The sequence below is a fragment of the Hemicordylus capensis genome, chromosome 1, assembly GCF_027244095.1.
Source record: "Hemicordylus capensis ecotype Gifberg chromosome 1, rHemCap1.1.pri, whole genome shotgun sequence".
Lineage (NCBI taxonomy): Eukaryota > Metazoa > Chordata > Lepidosauria > Squamata > Cordylidae > Hemicordylus > Hemicordylus capensis.
The window spans coordinates 305,580,030-305,597,890 of NC_069657.1; the positions used below are offsets into that span (position 1 = coordinate 305,580,030).

Consider the following 17,861-nt stretch of genomic DNA (forward strand, 5'->3'; position numbering starts at 1 on the left):
GAGATCATGGACAGATCATTATCTGTCCATGATCATTATCTGTCCATGATCTGTCCATGACAAGTCATGGAAAGATCATTATCTGGTGGGGTTTAGTTTGAATGCTCCATCTACCCTTTGCAGGGGTGGTGGACCTATTAGAATAGTCCACGCCCAGAGATTATGGATCAGTTTGGTTTCCAGACAACCCTCAGGGAGTTTCCAGTGCCAGAGCTGGTGACACTGTTGAGGTCCTGGCGAATCTCTGAAACATGACAACATGGAGACAGCCCGGGCTATTGACACAGTTGCTTCTAAATGTCCTCTTCGGCTTGGTGAAGCCCATTCTGCTCCTTGGTTTTCTGAGAAGTGTAGGGCAATGAAACAACTCGGATGACAGCTGGAGCGACACTTGAGGAAGAGTTGTGACGAATCTGATCAAACATGGGCTAGAGCCCATTTTGGAGACTACTCCATGGCAGTGGGGGGTGGCAAAGAAACATTTTTTCTCTCTGCCTCCATTGCATCTGCCCAATTTAGGCCAGTGGAGCTTTTTCATGTAGCACAGTTATTGTTTCACAAATTCCTCTGTGTAATGGGGGATGAACCATCTATAGCCCACTGTGACCAGTTTGCATGCCTTTTTGCAGATAAAGTCACTGGCATCCATGACAATTTGGAAGCCAGGATTTTGGCAGTTCCAACAGATGTGCTTTGGATACCATCTGTGTTGGATTCTTTTCAGTTTGTCCAGCCTGAGGATGTGGACACGTTCCTGAGATAGTATGTGGGCAAGTTCCTGGACAGTGCCGTGCACTCTAGACCCTTGCCCTTCGTGGCTAAATCTGCCAGGGAGAGCACGGGCAGGTGGTCAGAGGCTATAATCAGTGCTTCATTAATGGAGGGCAGGATGCCATTGTGCCTCAAGGAGACAGTGGTGAGATCACTATTTAAAAAGGCATCCGTTGATCCCTCCAACATAAACAATTACAGACCTGTTCCTAACCTTCCCTTTTAGGGCAAGGTGATAGAGCATGTGGTGGAGTCTCAGCTGCAGAGGATCTTGGATGATACAGATTATCTAGCTCCATTTCAAACTGGCTTCTGTCCTGGATATGGGATTGAAACTGCCTTGTTTGCCCTTTTTCTCACTGATTTCACTGGGACTAGTTTGGCTTTCCATTAAATACTCTGGTTTTATTAGTTGCTGATCAGGCTGCTAGAAGGATAGGAACATAGGAAACTGCTATAAACTGAGTCAGACCATTGGTCTATCGAGCCCAGTATTGTCTTCACAGACTGGCAGCAGCTTCTCCAAGGTTGCAGGCAGGAATCTCTCTCAGCCCTATCTTGGAGAAGCCAGGGAGGGAACTTGAAACCTTCTGCTCTTCCCAGAGCGGCTTCATCCCCTGAGGGGAATATCTTGCAGTGCTCACACATCAAGTCTCCCACTCATATGCAACCAGGGCAGATCCTGCTTAGCTATAGGGACAAGTCATGCTTGCTGCCACAAGACCAGCTCTCCTCTCCTAGACCAGCTGATGACATATTATAGTCAACAACCTGATCCAAAGTAAAACCGTGCTATAGCATAATGTCACATATTTTGTGACATGGCATGGTAGCAATACCATTCTCTGCTTAGTGTGAATTAAAATAATAACCATGTTGGGAGTAGAGACTATTGTTTTGTTTGGATTTTATGTAAACAAATAAGAGTCCATTCTGACTTTGTGATCACCAAAATGCTGATCAGGGTGAGCACAGGGCACATATGGATTACTGTAATGTGCTCTACCTAGGGTTGCCTTTGAAAACGATTCGGAAGCTTCAACTAGTCCAGAATGCAGTGGCCCGCCTCCTCATGGGTGGCCATAGATTTGATAGTGTCACAACTCTTTTACAGTCACTGCACTGGTTGCCTGGTTGCTTCCGAGTCCAATTCAAGGTGCTGGTTCTCACCTACAAAACCCTTATGGACTTAGCACCTGTATATCTCCAGGATTGCCTCTCTCGACCAGTTGTATTCCATCCTGTGAGGTCTTCTCAGCTAGCCCTCCTTAGTGTCCCGGACCCTGGGGTAGTGCATGGTGCCTGGGCACATAGGAGAGCCTTCTCTGTGGCCGCCCCTCTTCTTTGGAACACACTCCCCCCACCCCCACAGATTCATTCAGTCCCTCCCTGGTTGCTTTTGCCCTTTAATAATTTTCTTTCTTTTCTTTTCGATTGTTGTTGGCATTTCTGTTGTTCATCGCCTAGAGTCTTTGGAGGAGGTGGTATATAAGAAGTTTAAATAGATAGATAGATAGATAGATAGATAGATAGATAGATAGATAGATAGATAGATAGATAACCAATCTTAAAACAACTTCATTTTCCCCCCATTTATTTATGTCCCAATTCAAAGCACTGTGTTTGACCTTTAAAGGCCTAAACTGTCTGTACCTTGGATAATTCAAAGATCGCTGTCTTCCTTCTTCCTTGAAGGATGTACTTTAGGTTTTTCTACCATCAAGAATATGAGACTGTATCGAGCCCTACCCAGGGCCCAATACCTGGAGCAGGACCTTTTCAGCAGTGGGACCAAGACTGTGGAAGTTTGCTCCACCTACTCTTTGTGGCTATTAGTTGCTAAGCTGTCATTTTCCAGAGGCCTTAGCAACCCTTTGAGTCTAGGTTGACTGATTTTATTGGTTTTTACTATCAGTTAATTAAGTATTAGTTTTGGGGGTTTTTGCTTCTCTTCTGTTGTTTGATATTTGTTTCACTTGTAACTGGATATTAAACGTGTGGGCCATCTTGTAGATCTTTTTTGTTCAAAAGGCAGGATATGCATATTTAATCAAAATGAAATAGTTTGTGTATCTACTTTTGAGAAGGAAATTATTGGCATTAACTCAGATAGTGAGAATAATAAGGTTTGAACTATTATTAGTTAGCAATAAAGCGGCAGGTATTGAAATTGGTATTATTTTCTTCCCATGTTATTGGCCTGAGATTAAAGAGCAGTTATCTTTCCATGATATTATCTGCTTCCACAGTAGCCATTTTCTCTGGAACTGACATCATTGGCTCACTTAGTTATCATGGAGAATCCAGATACTGCTACCAAACCATTGCTTTCTGGTGGTTTTCCATGTTGTCATTCTGTCTTTATAAAAATTTGGTTTGCCAATTTGGTTTGGAAATTTTTCTGACTTCCAAAGCAATTGCAGCCAGTGTTCCCTCTAACAGGGATTCCCAAATGTTGTTGACTACAACTCCGATAATCCCCAGCCAAAGGCCATTGCAGCTGGGGATGCTGGTAGTGAGCACCATCTGGAAATCTCTGTTAGAGGGAGCAGTGATTACAGCATCTGCCTTTCACAAATGAATGGGTAAAATGTTGTTGGGGCACCTAGTGGGAGGACTGGCTGTGAGGTAGTTGATGTGGTTGCTGTTGCCCTGCCTATCTGCATTGCTTGCCCTACATATCTTGGTTATACTGCTGTTACAATGTCCAGCTATGTGATCCCTTTCCCCGTAACCATAGTTTCCTCTTTAACCCCACCCCGTCAGTCTGGTTTTGCTCTAAAGCATGTTCACAACCGCCCCCCCCCCGATTAAAATTCATTTTTAAGTGCAATTGAACATTATCCCCAAAAATGAAATTTAAGTTAAAAATATATTTCATTTAAATTTCTTTTTTGGGCTAACATTGTTGCATTAATTAAAACAAACAAACAAACAAAGCACCCTAGGAGCACTGTGGCTGCACAAAGAAACGAGTAATTAAGGGTCTGATTTCAGTAGTGGCAGTGGCTAGGATGCCACTGTTTGAGGAAATGACTCACAGAAGGATGATTTCTGCAATACTGTTGACCAGGAGAAGCTCAATCCATTTTAAACCACACTAGATTGGTCAGAGAGGACTTGGCTAAGTCTGTTGTCTTTAAGCATGCATTCTAAAATTTAATGGAATAAGACTTCTGAGAAAGTACATATTGGATTTTGCCTATGGGGATGGACATTATGGTATTGTTATGGGGAATATAATGTTATATTGAATGCTGTATGGAACCAGTTTTAATTTTACTTCCAGTAGATTGTGAAAAGGTTTGGGATCGGAGGCATTGATGGGCTGCTCAGCAATGTGAGTGACTACTGATTGGATATCAGTGGCCATTATCTTTTAAGTATTCATACTGTCAACTTTAAGTTCATTGATCGGAGTGGGGGGGAGGAGAGAGAGAGATTAGCCGCATTTGCGGGGGACCGGGGCACCGGAGTTGCAGGGACCTCTGGTTTCCTTACCATTGTGTCCAAACATGTGCAACTCCTGCCCTGTCCATTGCATGACCTGAGCTTGCGTGACTCCAATATGAACCCTCAGTTTGTAGTGAGTTTTTCTTCTCCAAACTGAGGGTCCATATGCAGCACTGGAGGCTGCATTCGGCCACACTGGAGTTGAGGGAGGAAGCTCCTCCCTCTCTCTCTCTCCACGATTGGCTGTGTGGGCTGTCCTTCAAACAAGAAGGAAGCCCGCACAGCCAGTTCCCCCTCCTCTCTACAGTCTCACTGACTGCTGAGAGGGTGCTCTCTCTGTTGCCCGCATGCGGACAGGAGAGCCGGCGGGGCGGGGTGGGTGGGTAGCAGAACCACAGGTCAACTGGACCTGCAGTTCCGCATGATGTGCAAATGCAGCCATTTTCTCTGAACAATGAGATTCCATTTAGCTATCATAGCTAATAGAAAGGAGCTTCTATACAAGGAGGAACAAATGTTGCTTGAGCCCTGAGGGAAGGGGATAGTTTGCTCTTTGCTCTCTCCCTCATGTCTCTCTGAAGAAGAAGGTGGGGGGGGGCGGGAAAAGGGCCCATCTTCACTTTTTGTTCCAGAGTCCACTCCAACTTTGTTATGTTTCTGCTTCCATGAACATGGGATGGAGCAAGTATGAGGAATATTGGCAGGTGGAGCTGAGGGAAGATGTGGTGCGAATGGCTTAGAAGAGTGGTGTGGACTTTGTTGGAGATAAGTAATATTTCAAGTTTGAGCCTGGGGGGCACCCAAACCTGTAAGGGTTTCTGGGCAGGCTACTTCAATATATATATAGCAGAGTATTTCAGGAGCTAACTCACTCCCATGGTAGCAGAAGCTAACAGGGTCTCAGGGGCAACAGCTTGTAAATGATAAACATGGAGACTGATTTAAGGTTAAACTAATCTACTTTATTTAGCAGTACATAATGATAAGACAGACCTATATCGTAGCTGCTAGCTACATGGTGGTCAGAGAGAGACCTATAGGAGGAGGAGGAAGAGGAAGAGGAGGAGGTCATAGAGGCAGAGATAAACAGGAAAGAGGAAACCCTAACTGACGATCTCTACTCCCAAAGCCCCTAGTGGCCTTTAGGGTTATTGGTGCAAACAGTTGAGTTCATCTGGAGCTGGAGCTCCAACAGACTTAACACCCCTTCCTTTTGGATACACAAGCCACCCATATTGATGAAAGAGTCCACATTGTCCTCATACTACTTTCCCCTATTATCTAAACTTGCCTCATTCCAGACACATTTAGAGAGTGCAACCATACCCCCCTCGGCCTTCTTTTGCATATAGACATTGACTCAGTGATTTAAACTTTGTCTCTGTTCCTCTTACTTTTCATTTCACTTGTTCTGGTTTGAACAATGTCTGAGGACAGGTGACCATACCTTGAATGTTTTCCAAATAAGGCCTTAATAGTAATAAGATTGAGCTCTGAGAGGGAGGATCTTGTCTATGTGTGTATGTGCTTGTGTGAGCTAGCTCGCACTGTGAGAAGAGCTGGAAGGCTAAATGCAACTTGGATTAAACTTGCATTGTCTGAATTGTTGCCATGTTGAAGTTGGTGGAAGAAATGGTTCCAGCTTATTAACAGATACAGATAATACCCTCATGCCTTTTAAAAGGAAAACCTTCCTCATCCCTGAAGCAAAACAAATAATTTTCCCTTCAGACAGTAACATTTCAACAGAAACTACTCAGTGTGCTTGGAAGCATAATAAAGACACCCCAGCCTCCAAGGTAGAAACATTTTCGCCTCATCCAAATGTTGGAAAGGCAATGAAAAAACAGTCTCTTTCCTTGTCTGTCATAGAGAAAACTGCAGAAAACACAAACTACTTGAAATCCACCGGATGCACAAAATTTCACTTTGGCTTTAGGGGTGGTAATTGTAATAATATATTTGTTTTGGTAACTGGCTGTAATAAAGAGATAAGGCAAAAGGAACGTCTAAAAGGAGTATGTACTATAAGTCTAAAACTATAACAGTCTATAAGCCTGTTCTGGAGATGTACATTGAATAAAGGTAGTTTGGTCAAATTCTAAAATTTATTTGTTTTGATGAATGTATTGCTCACTTTTCAACAATTATTCTCAAAGTGGTTATAATTAAATGAAAAGGAACATACTAATAAAATTGCAATGAAAACAATGAAATATTATATCAAGGGCAGATTAAACCAGAGAACTGGCAGTAAAGCAACATCTTAGTGATAAAAGGCTTGCCTGTAGAGAGAGGTCTTGATAGCTCATTTAAAAGGGCCAGTCTCCTGGATCTGTTGCATTGAATTTGGAAACTGATTCCAGAGCTTGGGGGTTGCCAGCCAGAAAGATTGGTAGTGACCAACAACCTGATAGATTATGAGCCTTAATAAGACTCAGTGGCCAATTATAGTCCAGATGTGAATTGAAGTAGATTCGCTGTAGAATATTAGGGCAGGCTCATACGTAAACAGCAGCAAGTATGTACATAAGAGTCACTGGTTTCTGATGGGTGTACTGCCTTTTATCCCTGGTGATTGCTGCCACTAATCCCTGGGTTCTTGTGAACCCAGAAATGTAGGGTGGAGAATGTGGGGTACTCATCTTTGTCAATATTCACCCAACATTTTGAAGTTGGGCAGAGAATGTTGTCAGAGGTGGATAACCAAAGTTCTCCAGCCTGCCTTTCTGGGTTCACAAGACACAGAAAGAGCAAGAGTGTGTTCCCACCATGGATCAGTGGTTCTTCCGTATTTATTTTCTGTCATTATGTGTGAACCCATCCTTAATAGAGTTTAACTGCATTATAGATTATCGGATCCTAAATGTAAGATCTGAGTTGATTCATACATACTCTGGCCAGAGAATATGTGGTGACTGGACAAGCATGGATGTGCAACCCTGTACAGATGGATCTGTAGAGATAATGGTGCACATGTGCATTCAATTGTGTGATCCTTCTCTCTCAAAAAAGATGGATCAGATGATTGGTCAGATGTAAGTGCATACCACCCACATCATATGTTAACTTGTACATGTGTATGAGGCATGTACAGATCTGTCCTCTCATCACACATGCAGGAATTTTGATCAGAGAGTGTATGGACCCAGCCTCAAGTTCCTATAGTGTCATAAAAATTGGAAAATGCATAAGGATTATTTTCCTCATTTGTGTTAGGAATGCATATTTTTTTTTAAAAATGTAAATGCTAGTGTATGCCACGCATTATGTTTTTATAATACAAATGCAAGCATTTTTAAGTTTTGCTTTCATGTTGTGTTAGTACAGGAATAATGTATCAGCTGGCCATGGACCACTGTTGGAAGGGCCAAAGACAGTAAGTGTGAGGTTTATGTGTAGTTGTGAATGAAGCACCATATACAGTTCACACGAGGGCAAGCATGATGTCCTTTTACAGTTCTGAAGCATGTTTTCACTCTAATGTTTTTGTATGAATCTGTGTCAGAATCCTTGGATCGGAGGTGGATTCTGTGTGTGTGCTTGATGTTTTCAGCATAGTTGAAAGGCACAGAAATCTTGGGCTATGGTAAAGCACAACAAGGTTATGTGAGAATGCACTTGTCTAGTTGAACATAGACTGACAACTTAAACAATGCTTGTGACTTGGCTCTAAAAGCTTCACGTGTGCAAGTGTGTTTATGTGCTGTACAGGTATGCAGTGAATCCACTGATGGCTTACTGAAATGTTGCCTTAAGATACACTCAAGAAAACAGTGAATTGCAAAATGCTGTTTAGAATGAGTTACACACATAGGCACACACAAACATGCACACGCTTACTCAGTGAACTCCTTCTAATATAGAATATCTCCTTGTGTTCCTGATGCAATGCATGGAGGTCCAGAAGCCACATTATAGGACCTTAATCTTTCATCAGTGTGTTTGTTTGGTTGCCTAACATCTGTGGATTGTTAAGATAAGTTATTACACAGACCTGCTTTAGTTTAGATTAGTTTGGAGCACAGCCCAGTATTTTCAATCAGGATATAATTCCTGCATGCCGCTAGATTGCTTGCTCCACATACTTCCCTAAAAAATATTTGTCTGTAAGCAGCTTTCTCACTGAAACTGTTATATCACCTCAAAGTGTCCCCCCCCCCCCGCCAATTCTCTTTTGAAGAAGGGTTTGGCTCTTTATTCTGAATATAGTTCAAGGCTAACATAGCATGTATTAGCTAAGGTCTGAAGACTACCCTAAACCATGTAGCTTCTCTATGTGAGTATAACATAGATTTCCTATATGTCTTGTGTGGTGTGTGTGTGAGAGAGAACATTCTTCAGATAAGGGCTCTAAATGAGTGTTTTAAGTGAATTATTTTCATAAATAGATTTTTTTTAAGTGTATGTGAGTGTATAGTACAAGTATATGCCTGCCATGAGTGTTAGAGTTATTTGGGATGCCTAGTTTTCTCTACAAGAACTAACTGCAGTAAAAAGCTACATAAGTGTATAGGAATATATTTAAACAGAAATGTACTTGATCATGACTCAAAATGTACTTGTTTGACATATATTTCACATCTGTTTCATTAGGAATGGTGTTTATATTTTTATATTGGAAACGATTTATTATGAATGCATTACATGAAGATTCAGTCTTATTTCACGAATTATACTCTTTGTTTTTAAAACTTTATTAATTTTAGTCAAAGCAGCACATATGCCTTAAAAAGAGATTCAGAAATAAATATTTGTTGCAGGTTGCTAGTTTTGATTGGAAATCAGGATATGGATTTAGGGATTTTCTGACATCTGTAGGTAGAATACAGCCCACTTCCCCCCTAAAGTCACTGGCAAAACGTTTCGTGATATTTATAACAGACAACCTTAAAAAAAATCCATACATGCAATTTTAAATATTAGGTTTTGGTTAAAGCTGTCTATTTTGACACATGCTATACACATACACGTAGGAAGAGTCTAGCGCTTGCTGCTTAGTTGGATTACATTTTGATTTTCTATGCACCTTGTACAGTGTGTAAACTTCTATTTTCATTTCATACTGCAAAACTTCAGAAATTTGCAGTTCCTCCAATGTATTTCAGAGTCAAACTATGCGAGATAATGGCAAGAGAGACAATAACAATGGGAGTGTCTTTTGATTTCTTCCTGTTTCTCAAATGTTCCTGTTATCTCACTGGAGGTTATCTTTTTATTTTTGAGTCACACGAGATTTGTTCATACTTCATTTGCTAGGCTAATGATTAGATTCACTATTTTCTATTTCATTAAAATTCTTATAATAAATACCTTATTCTCTTGTGTTTAAAAGAAAACAGATTTCTACTTCTGATAATGGAGAAAGGCATATATATATATATATATATATATATATATATATATATATATTCCACAATTTAAATATTTATTTAAAAAGTTTAACTTCAGTGAAATCTGGGCAACTCATAATTAAAAAAGAAAAGAAAGAAAGAGGATTATTTAAATAAGTGTGTTTGTTTTTGTTTTATGTAGTATATGAATTGTTTAAATATTTCCTTTCCTTTCCCCCTGTTCCAAAGATAATTTGTTATGGGTATTTATGTACAGGATATTTTTTTTCATTCTGGCTTTGTTTAGCTGATAGGCTGCTTCTTTCCGTTCTTATTGCAAGGTTATAGCCACTTCAGTTACTCCTGACATACTTCAAGGCTGTACCTCACATTTTGAAACTTTTCACACTATTAGTGCTTTGCCCATGGATAACACAAAGATTTCTGTCAGTACTTTTTTGTTCATTCTCCGAAATCTCCTTTTTCCCCCCCATTCATTTTCATTTCTGCTTACATTGTTTTGCTAATGCCTCGATCCTAACCACATTTACTGGGAAACAAGTGCCCTTTACTCTTAATAAGACTTACTTCCAAGTAAGTGTGCATAGGTCTGCTGCCCCCACCCACTGTATTATCTCTTATCGTGCATGACTGCCTTGATCCTTGCTTAATCCTCAGGGTTAGCATCTGGTTAGCATCTGGCCTTAATGTATGTTGCTGAAAGAATTCATTTTTTAAAATCTATGGTAATGTCCCAGGCAGGAATAGAATGCTTGCTTACTTTCGGAGCCTCCTGAGAGCATATAATCATCTTTTGTAATATGAATATTTGATCTTAAAAAAACAACAAAAAACCAGTTTGTATAATAAGGCGGGGAAATTTTTCCCTTCCTGAAAATGTAATTCCAATGTATTAATTACTATATTTACTATATTTAGAAACATGTTGGTAGAATTCTTAAGCCCGAAGCATATCACATCAGGGAGTGCTGCAAACACAGTTGACATAAGTAACTAATTGATTGTGAGGTTTGATATTTGATTGAAAGGGTAACAAAAAGCCAACTACATCTGCTTAGTTCAATAATAGTAATAATGATGATGATGATGATGTTGTTATTATTGTTATTGAAGAATGAGTGGAGGGAAGTCCCTGGACTGAATACTGTATCCCCAAGGTCAGCTTCATCACAAAATAACACATGATTGGTTGCTAGTCACATCCTAAACTCTGCCCACTACTTTGAAAAAAAAAATCTTCCACCATTTTGTTGAAACCTTTACTAGTGTGGAGACGACAGAGTCGAGGTCACTGTGGTTATTTATTTTTATCCATTTATCCATTTATTTATTTACTGATTTAGTTATTATTTTCATTTATTTACATATCTTCCAAGGAGGAACATCAGTCACCCACCCCATTTATCCTCACAACAATCATGTGAAGTAGGTTAGGCTGATTTGGTCAAGGTCACTCAGTGAACTTCACGGCTGAATGGGAATTTGAAGCTGGAACTCCCCAGTCCTGTTCTGGCCACCATAGTATACTGACTCTTGGAGCATTGATGAAACATAAATGCTTGGTGCAGCCAAGGTGAAACACCTGCTTGCAATACATTTGGCTTTAGCAAGCAAGCCTAGCGCATTCCACAAGCATGTTCTGAGCATGAGCACCAGGAACAGCTTCACAAAAGGAAGATCTACTTGTGAATGTTTAGACAGCCAAACAGTTTAGAAGCCACATAATACTTAGATTGTTCTTTTCCTTTGTAACTAGGTTATGTGGGTATGCAATTTGTGCCGAAAGCAACAAGAGATCCTAACGAAATCAGGAGCATGGTTTTTTGGAAGTGGTCCACAGCAGCCGCCCAGTCAGGATGGAACACTGAGTGATACGGCAACTGGTGGCGGTTCAGATGCACCTAGAGAAAAGAAAGCGAGGCTTCAAGAACGGTCAAGATCTCAAACACCCCTAAGCACAGCAGCCATCTCTTCACAGGAAATATCCTCTAGTGTGCAGCCGGACAGAAGGAAAGGCACAGAGCAATCACAGCAAGTTATGGGCCTGGAACAGAAGCAAAGTTCATCGAGGTCTAGAAGTGAACCCCCAAGAGAGAGGTAATACTGAAGCCAATGGACCTTGCCCACATAACTTTGAGGAGGATTGCAGCTGTAATATTAAACAGTCAGTGACTAACTAGCAAAGAGATCTTGAGGTTGTGGTGGGTAGCTCAATTAAAACATCGATCCAGCATGCAACAACTTTGAAAAAAGACACATTCCATGCTAGGGATCATTAGGAAGGGGGTTGAAAATAAAACTGCTAATATAAGGCCCTTATAAAAAATCTGTGGCGTGGCCACACATGTACAGTTCTGGTTGCTGCATCTCAAAAAGCATATTGTAAAATTGGAAAAGGTGTAGGGGAGGGCAACCAAAATAATCAGGGGGCCTTCTGGAGGAAAGGCTACAACATTTGGGTTTTTTTAGTTTAGAAAAAAGGCAGCTAAGGGGATACAGATTAAGACTTGCAGAACTTTCCAAGATATGGAGAAAGTGGATTAGAGAGAAGTTTGTCTCCCTTCCTCACTATGCTAGAACCAGCCTATGAAACTGATTATCAGGAAGTTTAGGGTGGACAAAAGGAAATACCTCTCCACCCACTGTGTATTCAATGTACCAAGATGTGATGATAACTAGCTTATATGACTTTAGCAGGAAATTAGAAAAAGTTAACGGGGAAACAAGTCTATCAATTGCTCTTGGTAGTCTTGATGGCTACATGTTACCTCCAGGCTCAGGGGCTCTGAAAACTATTGTAGGGGAGCAATGACAGGAGAGGGGGCCATGCCTTCATCAGCTGCTTGTGGGCTTCCTAGAAGCATCTGGTTGGCTGCTGTGGGAAACAGGATGTTGGACTACATCAGTCTTAACCAAATCCAGCAGGACATTTTTTGTGTTTTTGGAGACTGTAAAAGCTAATTGTGCTTTGTTAATGTTGTAATGGAATGCTTAATGATACATTTTCAGTGGCTATAGCACTGTGTGTCATGCAGGGTGGGGGGAGGTAAAGGAGAGGCCTTTACCTACCCTCAGAGGTGTACCTTGGTAATTTTGGAGCCTGGACCTAAAGGCCTTTGGAGCCCCGCCCCCTTGCTGGAGGCCCACACCTGCTGCAAGTTAAGCATCATCCACTGCCTACCCTTCAGTTTATATGTGGCAACATAGCAGTGTTGAGGGTGATGTGCTAGGTTTATTGCAGAAGCTGCCAATCCTACTAGGATGTGCAAGAAAGGGGAAGTGAGAGAGGAAGAACATGGGAGGAGTCCGAATGTGGAGTCAGAGGGTAGGAGTGAGCCTTCTTCCATCCCCACCCCATTATATGCCTTGGATAGACAGACTTTTAAGGCTGTTTTAAAATATATGTTGTGATGTGTGTACAATTTGGAGAGAAAGCATAGACTGCATCTTCTATTTGTGTACAATTAAGACTGTTAGGAAAGAAGTTGTTTGAAGTTGAAAATAATTGGATTTAATATTTGTTTACAGTGAAGTGAACCAAATCAGATCTACATGAATATCTTGAAATCAATTATTTTCCTATTTATATTAGGTTTTTAGGATTGAACCACATGTCTTTTTAAGCATATGTTAAGGTTCAATTAAGTTCAATTTTAGGATTGAACTACATGTCTCTTTAAGCAAATGTTTTTCAAATGCATGCTTATTTTTTAATGTTAAATAATGTGAAAAACAAAACCTGTTTTCTCAGGCTTTTAATTTTAATTGATTTTATTTAATAATTGTTTTAATCATTTTATCCTGTTTTTATATTGTATTTTAACTTATGTATCAATCACTCAATCAATCTTTATTACAGTCATAAACCAGTATAAAGTGTAAGGGTGATTACATGTTAAAAGTGAGAGTAGATAAAAAGTGACTACATATAGAACTAAAGTACATATTAATACTAAAAATACTAAAAGTAGTAGATAATACACCAGCAGCATGAGGGCATAAAAGCCTGAAAACTAATCATAAAAATGCATAAAATGCATAAGTGGGTGCGGGGGGGGGATAAAAATGGATGTAAAAAGATTAAAAGACATGAGAAGACAGACTCCAGTTCCCTTAAAGGAGCCACCTGGTGCTGTATAAAGCACAGCACTGCACAATAGGCATGGCCATCTCCACATGGTGCCAGGGGGACTGTGCAGAGTTTTCAGCCTTGGCTGAAGCTTCACACAGGCCACATTGGAGTTTGGTGCAGCGCTGAACCCGAGGTTTCAAGTTTGGGAATCCAGGATGAATCCTCAGGTTGTACAGAGTTTCGTAACCGCAACCCACGGTTGAACTCAGCCTGTGATATGTCTGAATGCGGAACTGCAGGCTGTGTCCCCTTCAACTGGAGTCAAGGGAGGAAGTTTCTCCCTCAGCTCCTGCTGTGACTGGCTGTGTGGGCTGTCCTTCAGCCAAGAAAGAAGCCAGCACAGCCAGGTGCCCCTTCTCTCTGCAGTCTTGCTGACTGTAGATTGAGAGAGGACTCTCTCCATTGTGTCTGACAGGAGAACGGGGGAGGGGAGCAGATCTGTGTTATGTGCTCATGCGGCCATAGATTCAAATAGTTAGGGGGTGCATTTAGGATTGATGGGGACTGCCACTGCTCCCCCACCCCTTACAGTGTAGAACATTGCATTAAGCCCTGTTTGATTACCTAGGAACATAGGAAGCTGCCATATACTGTCATACCAGAAGTCCATCTAGCTCTGTATTGTCTACCCAGACTGGCAGCAGCCAGCTTCTCCAAGGTTGCAGGCAGGAATCTCTCTCAGCCCTATACCAGGGAGGAAACATGGAACCCAGATGCTCTTCCCAGAGCGGCTCCATCTCTAGTGCTCACACATCTAGTCCCCCATTAATATGCTATCCAGGGCAGACCCTGCTTAGCTAAGGGTACAAGCCATGCTTGCTACCACAAGACCAGCTCTCCTCCCTAGGTCTCACCTGACAAGGTCTAGTGGCTTCTCTCTTTGGTTTGGATACTGCATCAGCAACTATAATAAACAAAGCTTTAACTTTATAGTCTGTTCAGTGTTGTATGCTTATATTGATTCTTTGGAACTTAGCCACTGCCTGGAAGGTAGTAAGCCAAACAGAAATGTAATATACTTTTAATATACTAGTTGGGAATATGATGTGATACTTAGAAGACCCAGCAGGTGCTCAGTAGTATTAAGGAAAGGTAAAAGAATCCTTAGAGTAATTATTTTGGTCCATGAGTAACAACTGTATTCAGTAATTTAATTCTGCCACAGCCTGATTTGAGGACATTGGTTTATAATCAACAATGGACACTTTCTTGATTCAGGCCCTGGGGACTAGTAATTGTTTTCAGAAGGGCATTGACTTGCATCCACAGACATTTTAGGAGCTGATTCTCTGTTTATAGTTTCATCCACATTTGTGCAATGAAGGTGCATGTATGTTGTAATATGAGAATACATGTGAACGGTGGCTTTCTAAAAAAATGCCTGCTAAATGCATCTGCAAGAGGAAGCCAGGATCATTTCTTTATATGGATAGCCTGGCAGACCAGTACATTGGTGCAAATATTTAGACCAGGATGCCTGGTTTTAAATGAACTCTCTGATGACCTGACTTCTTATAGATTTACCCATTCCTAAAAGTAGAGTTGAATTTCTTATTACTCAAATAATTATTGGAAAGAAGTTCTGTTACTTCTGTTTTAGCATCTCTCTCACTGAAAAGACAGTAATGATTCTGGTGAGAAGACAAATGACATCAAAAGTCTTTGGGTGACCCCTTATGCAGTCAATGTATTTGTTTTGCTTTTATTATAGAGAGATAAAGTTTGAAGAGCTTGGCTTCACCACTGTCACGTTATTGCTTTGTGTTGTTTGTCACTTTGTTCCTTCTTTGTTTTCTTCACATCAGAAAGAAGACATCCACAGGTTCAGAACAGAATGGAAAAGGAGGTCTAAAAGGTGAGCGCAAACGTGTGCCAAAATCCTCACTTCAGCAGGGTGAAGGACAAACAGATGAGAGGGAATGTAAAGAAAGACGTGATGGTAGAAGATTAGAGAAAGGGAGGTCTCAGGACTATTCAGACTTTCCAAAAAAATTTGAGGAAGGCAAGGCTATAGATGAAGAAAAGCAAAGGAAAGAAGATGAATATCATATTCGATACAAGAGTGATCCAAATCTAGCAAGGTATCCTGTGAAGCCACATCCTGAGGAGCAACAGATGCGTATGCATGCAAAAGTGTCCAAAGCGCGGCATGAAAGAAGACACAGTGATGTTGCCTTGCCACATACAGAAGTCGAGGAGTCTCAGGTACCTGAGAATAAACTAGGAAAGCACTCACAGTTGCAAGGAACTCAGGACATACAATCTCACCCGGACACTCAAAGGGCATACGTGATAGAAAGAACAGGTGATGTAAGAATTTCCGTTTCTAAACAATTAGCTAACCATAGCCCACCAACTCCCAGGCATAGTGCGGTTCCTTCAGAGCACTTAGAATCCAAAAATTATGATCCCTTTAAAACACAGAGTCGCCTAGATCCTAGCTCTGCTATTCTCAATCGGAAAGCAAAGCGGGAGAAAATGGAGACCATGCTAAGGAATGATTCCCTTAGTTCTGACCAGTCAGAATCAGTGCGACCATCTCCTCCAAAGCCTCATAGATCGAAACGGGGTGGCAAGAAAAGACAAATGTCAGTCAGCAGCTCTGAGGAAGAAGGAGCATCAACCCCTGAATATACCAGTTGTGATGACGTGGAAATAGAAAGTGAAAGTGTCAGTGAAAAAGGTAAGATTTTGAACTACATTTATGCATATATTATGTGTGGCAAATACCTTGTCTAAACATTCCTTTGCTGTCATCACTTCCTGAAACTATCTAGAACAAATAAGCCTATGTTCTCTGTAATATTCTCTTTTGGGTTTCCCTCTGTCCTGCCCCAGGGTTGGAGCTTAACTATTTCTTCCACAAACAAAAGACAATTTTGTTTACTCAAGGTAATGTTTGCCCATTCCTCTTTCCTGCTGCATACCTTCTTGTTCCAGAGGGTCTTCCAACTCTCAAGAGTAGATCCTTGGGGTGGGGCACAGTGGCTATGCCTTTGACATAACTTCACTAAATGCATGACTTCCCTAATTGCCTGCCTGGAGGTGGTAATGGGCTGGATAAGGGATAACAAACTGAAGTTGAATCCAAATAAGATGGAGGTACTTATTGTTGGGAGTCAAGACCCGAGAGATGGTTTAGAACTCCCTGTTCTCAATAGGCTTACTCTCCCGCTGAAAGATCATGTACATAGCTTTGGAGAGCTCCTGGATCCAAAACTGTCTTTGGTTTCTCACCAGAGAGAGTTTTGGATGCAGGAGCTTTCCAAAGCTACGTACATGATCTTTCAGGGGGAGTATAACCCATGGCCAGGAGCACTTTCTATGAGCTTCAGCAGATATGTCAGCTATGCCCATTTTTGGAGGTAAATGACCTTAAAATGGTAGTAAATATGCTGGTGACCTCCAGGCATGACTACTGTAATGCACTTTTCATGGGGCTGCCTTTGTACAGAGTTTGGAAACTACAACTGGTACAGAATGTGGCAGCCAGAATGGTCTCTGGGACAACCCGAAAGGACCATATAACAGATTTTTAAAGAATTGCACTGGCTGCCAATATGTTTTTGAGTGAAATGCAAAGTGTTGGTCATTATCTGTAAAGCCCTGGATGGCTCAGGTCCAGGGTGTTTAAGAGCTCACTTTCTTTGTCATGAACCCTGCTGCCTATTAAGATCATCTGGGGAGGTCTGGTTATGGTTGCCACTTGGTGGCATCTTGGGGCTGAGCCTTCTCTGTGGCTGCCCCAGGGCTTTGGAACGCACTCCCTGTCAAAATAACAGCTTCTCCATATCTGATTGCTTTAAAAAAGACAATTAAGACACACCTGTTTTCTCAGGCTTTTAATTAAAATTAATTTTAAACTGTTCAATTGTTTCTATTCTGTGAAATTATTTGAATTGTTTCACTCTCTGAATTGTTTTTATTATTGTTTTTATTCTGTGGAAATATATATAGAGAGATGGATAGATAGATAATCTTTTCAGTGTGCAAGCTAGAAGTGCTTTCTGTTTGTGGAAGAAATACTTAGGACCCAATCCATTGTGTTTTACTTTGAAATATATTTATATGTATCAACTGAGCTGATTGTTTTGGATTTTCATGCCAGCAGTCACTATGTGTGGACTTTTGATGATTTCCCCTTTGCCTTT

The 17,861-nt window shown here is 41.0% G+C and overlaps 1 protein-coding gene across 50 annotated transcripts in view; it reads left to right on the forward strand.

Annotated features, from left to right (window-relative positions):
* The window catches only part of RIMS1 (regulating synaptic membrane exocytosis 1), a 382,988-nt gene that overhangs the window by 150,531 nt on the left and 214,596 nt on the right, over positions 1-17,861 (forward strand). For 45 of the 50 annotated variants that reach the window (XM_053286849.1, XM_053286844.1, XM_053286835.1 and 42 more), the window contains 2 exons: positions 11,335-11,675; positions 15,516-16,393. In XM_053286849.1, the coding sequence (XP_053142824.1) occupies positions 11,335-11,675; positions 15,516-16,393 (1,219 nt within the window). Of the gene's footprint in view, positions 1-4,623; positions 6,024-7,549; positions 7,604-11,334; positions 11,676-15,515; positions 16,394-17,861 lie in introns of those variants that run through there. The other 5 variants (XM_053286843.1, XM_053286850.1, XM_053286855.1 and 2 more) reach the window with 4 other exon arrangements.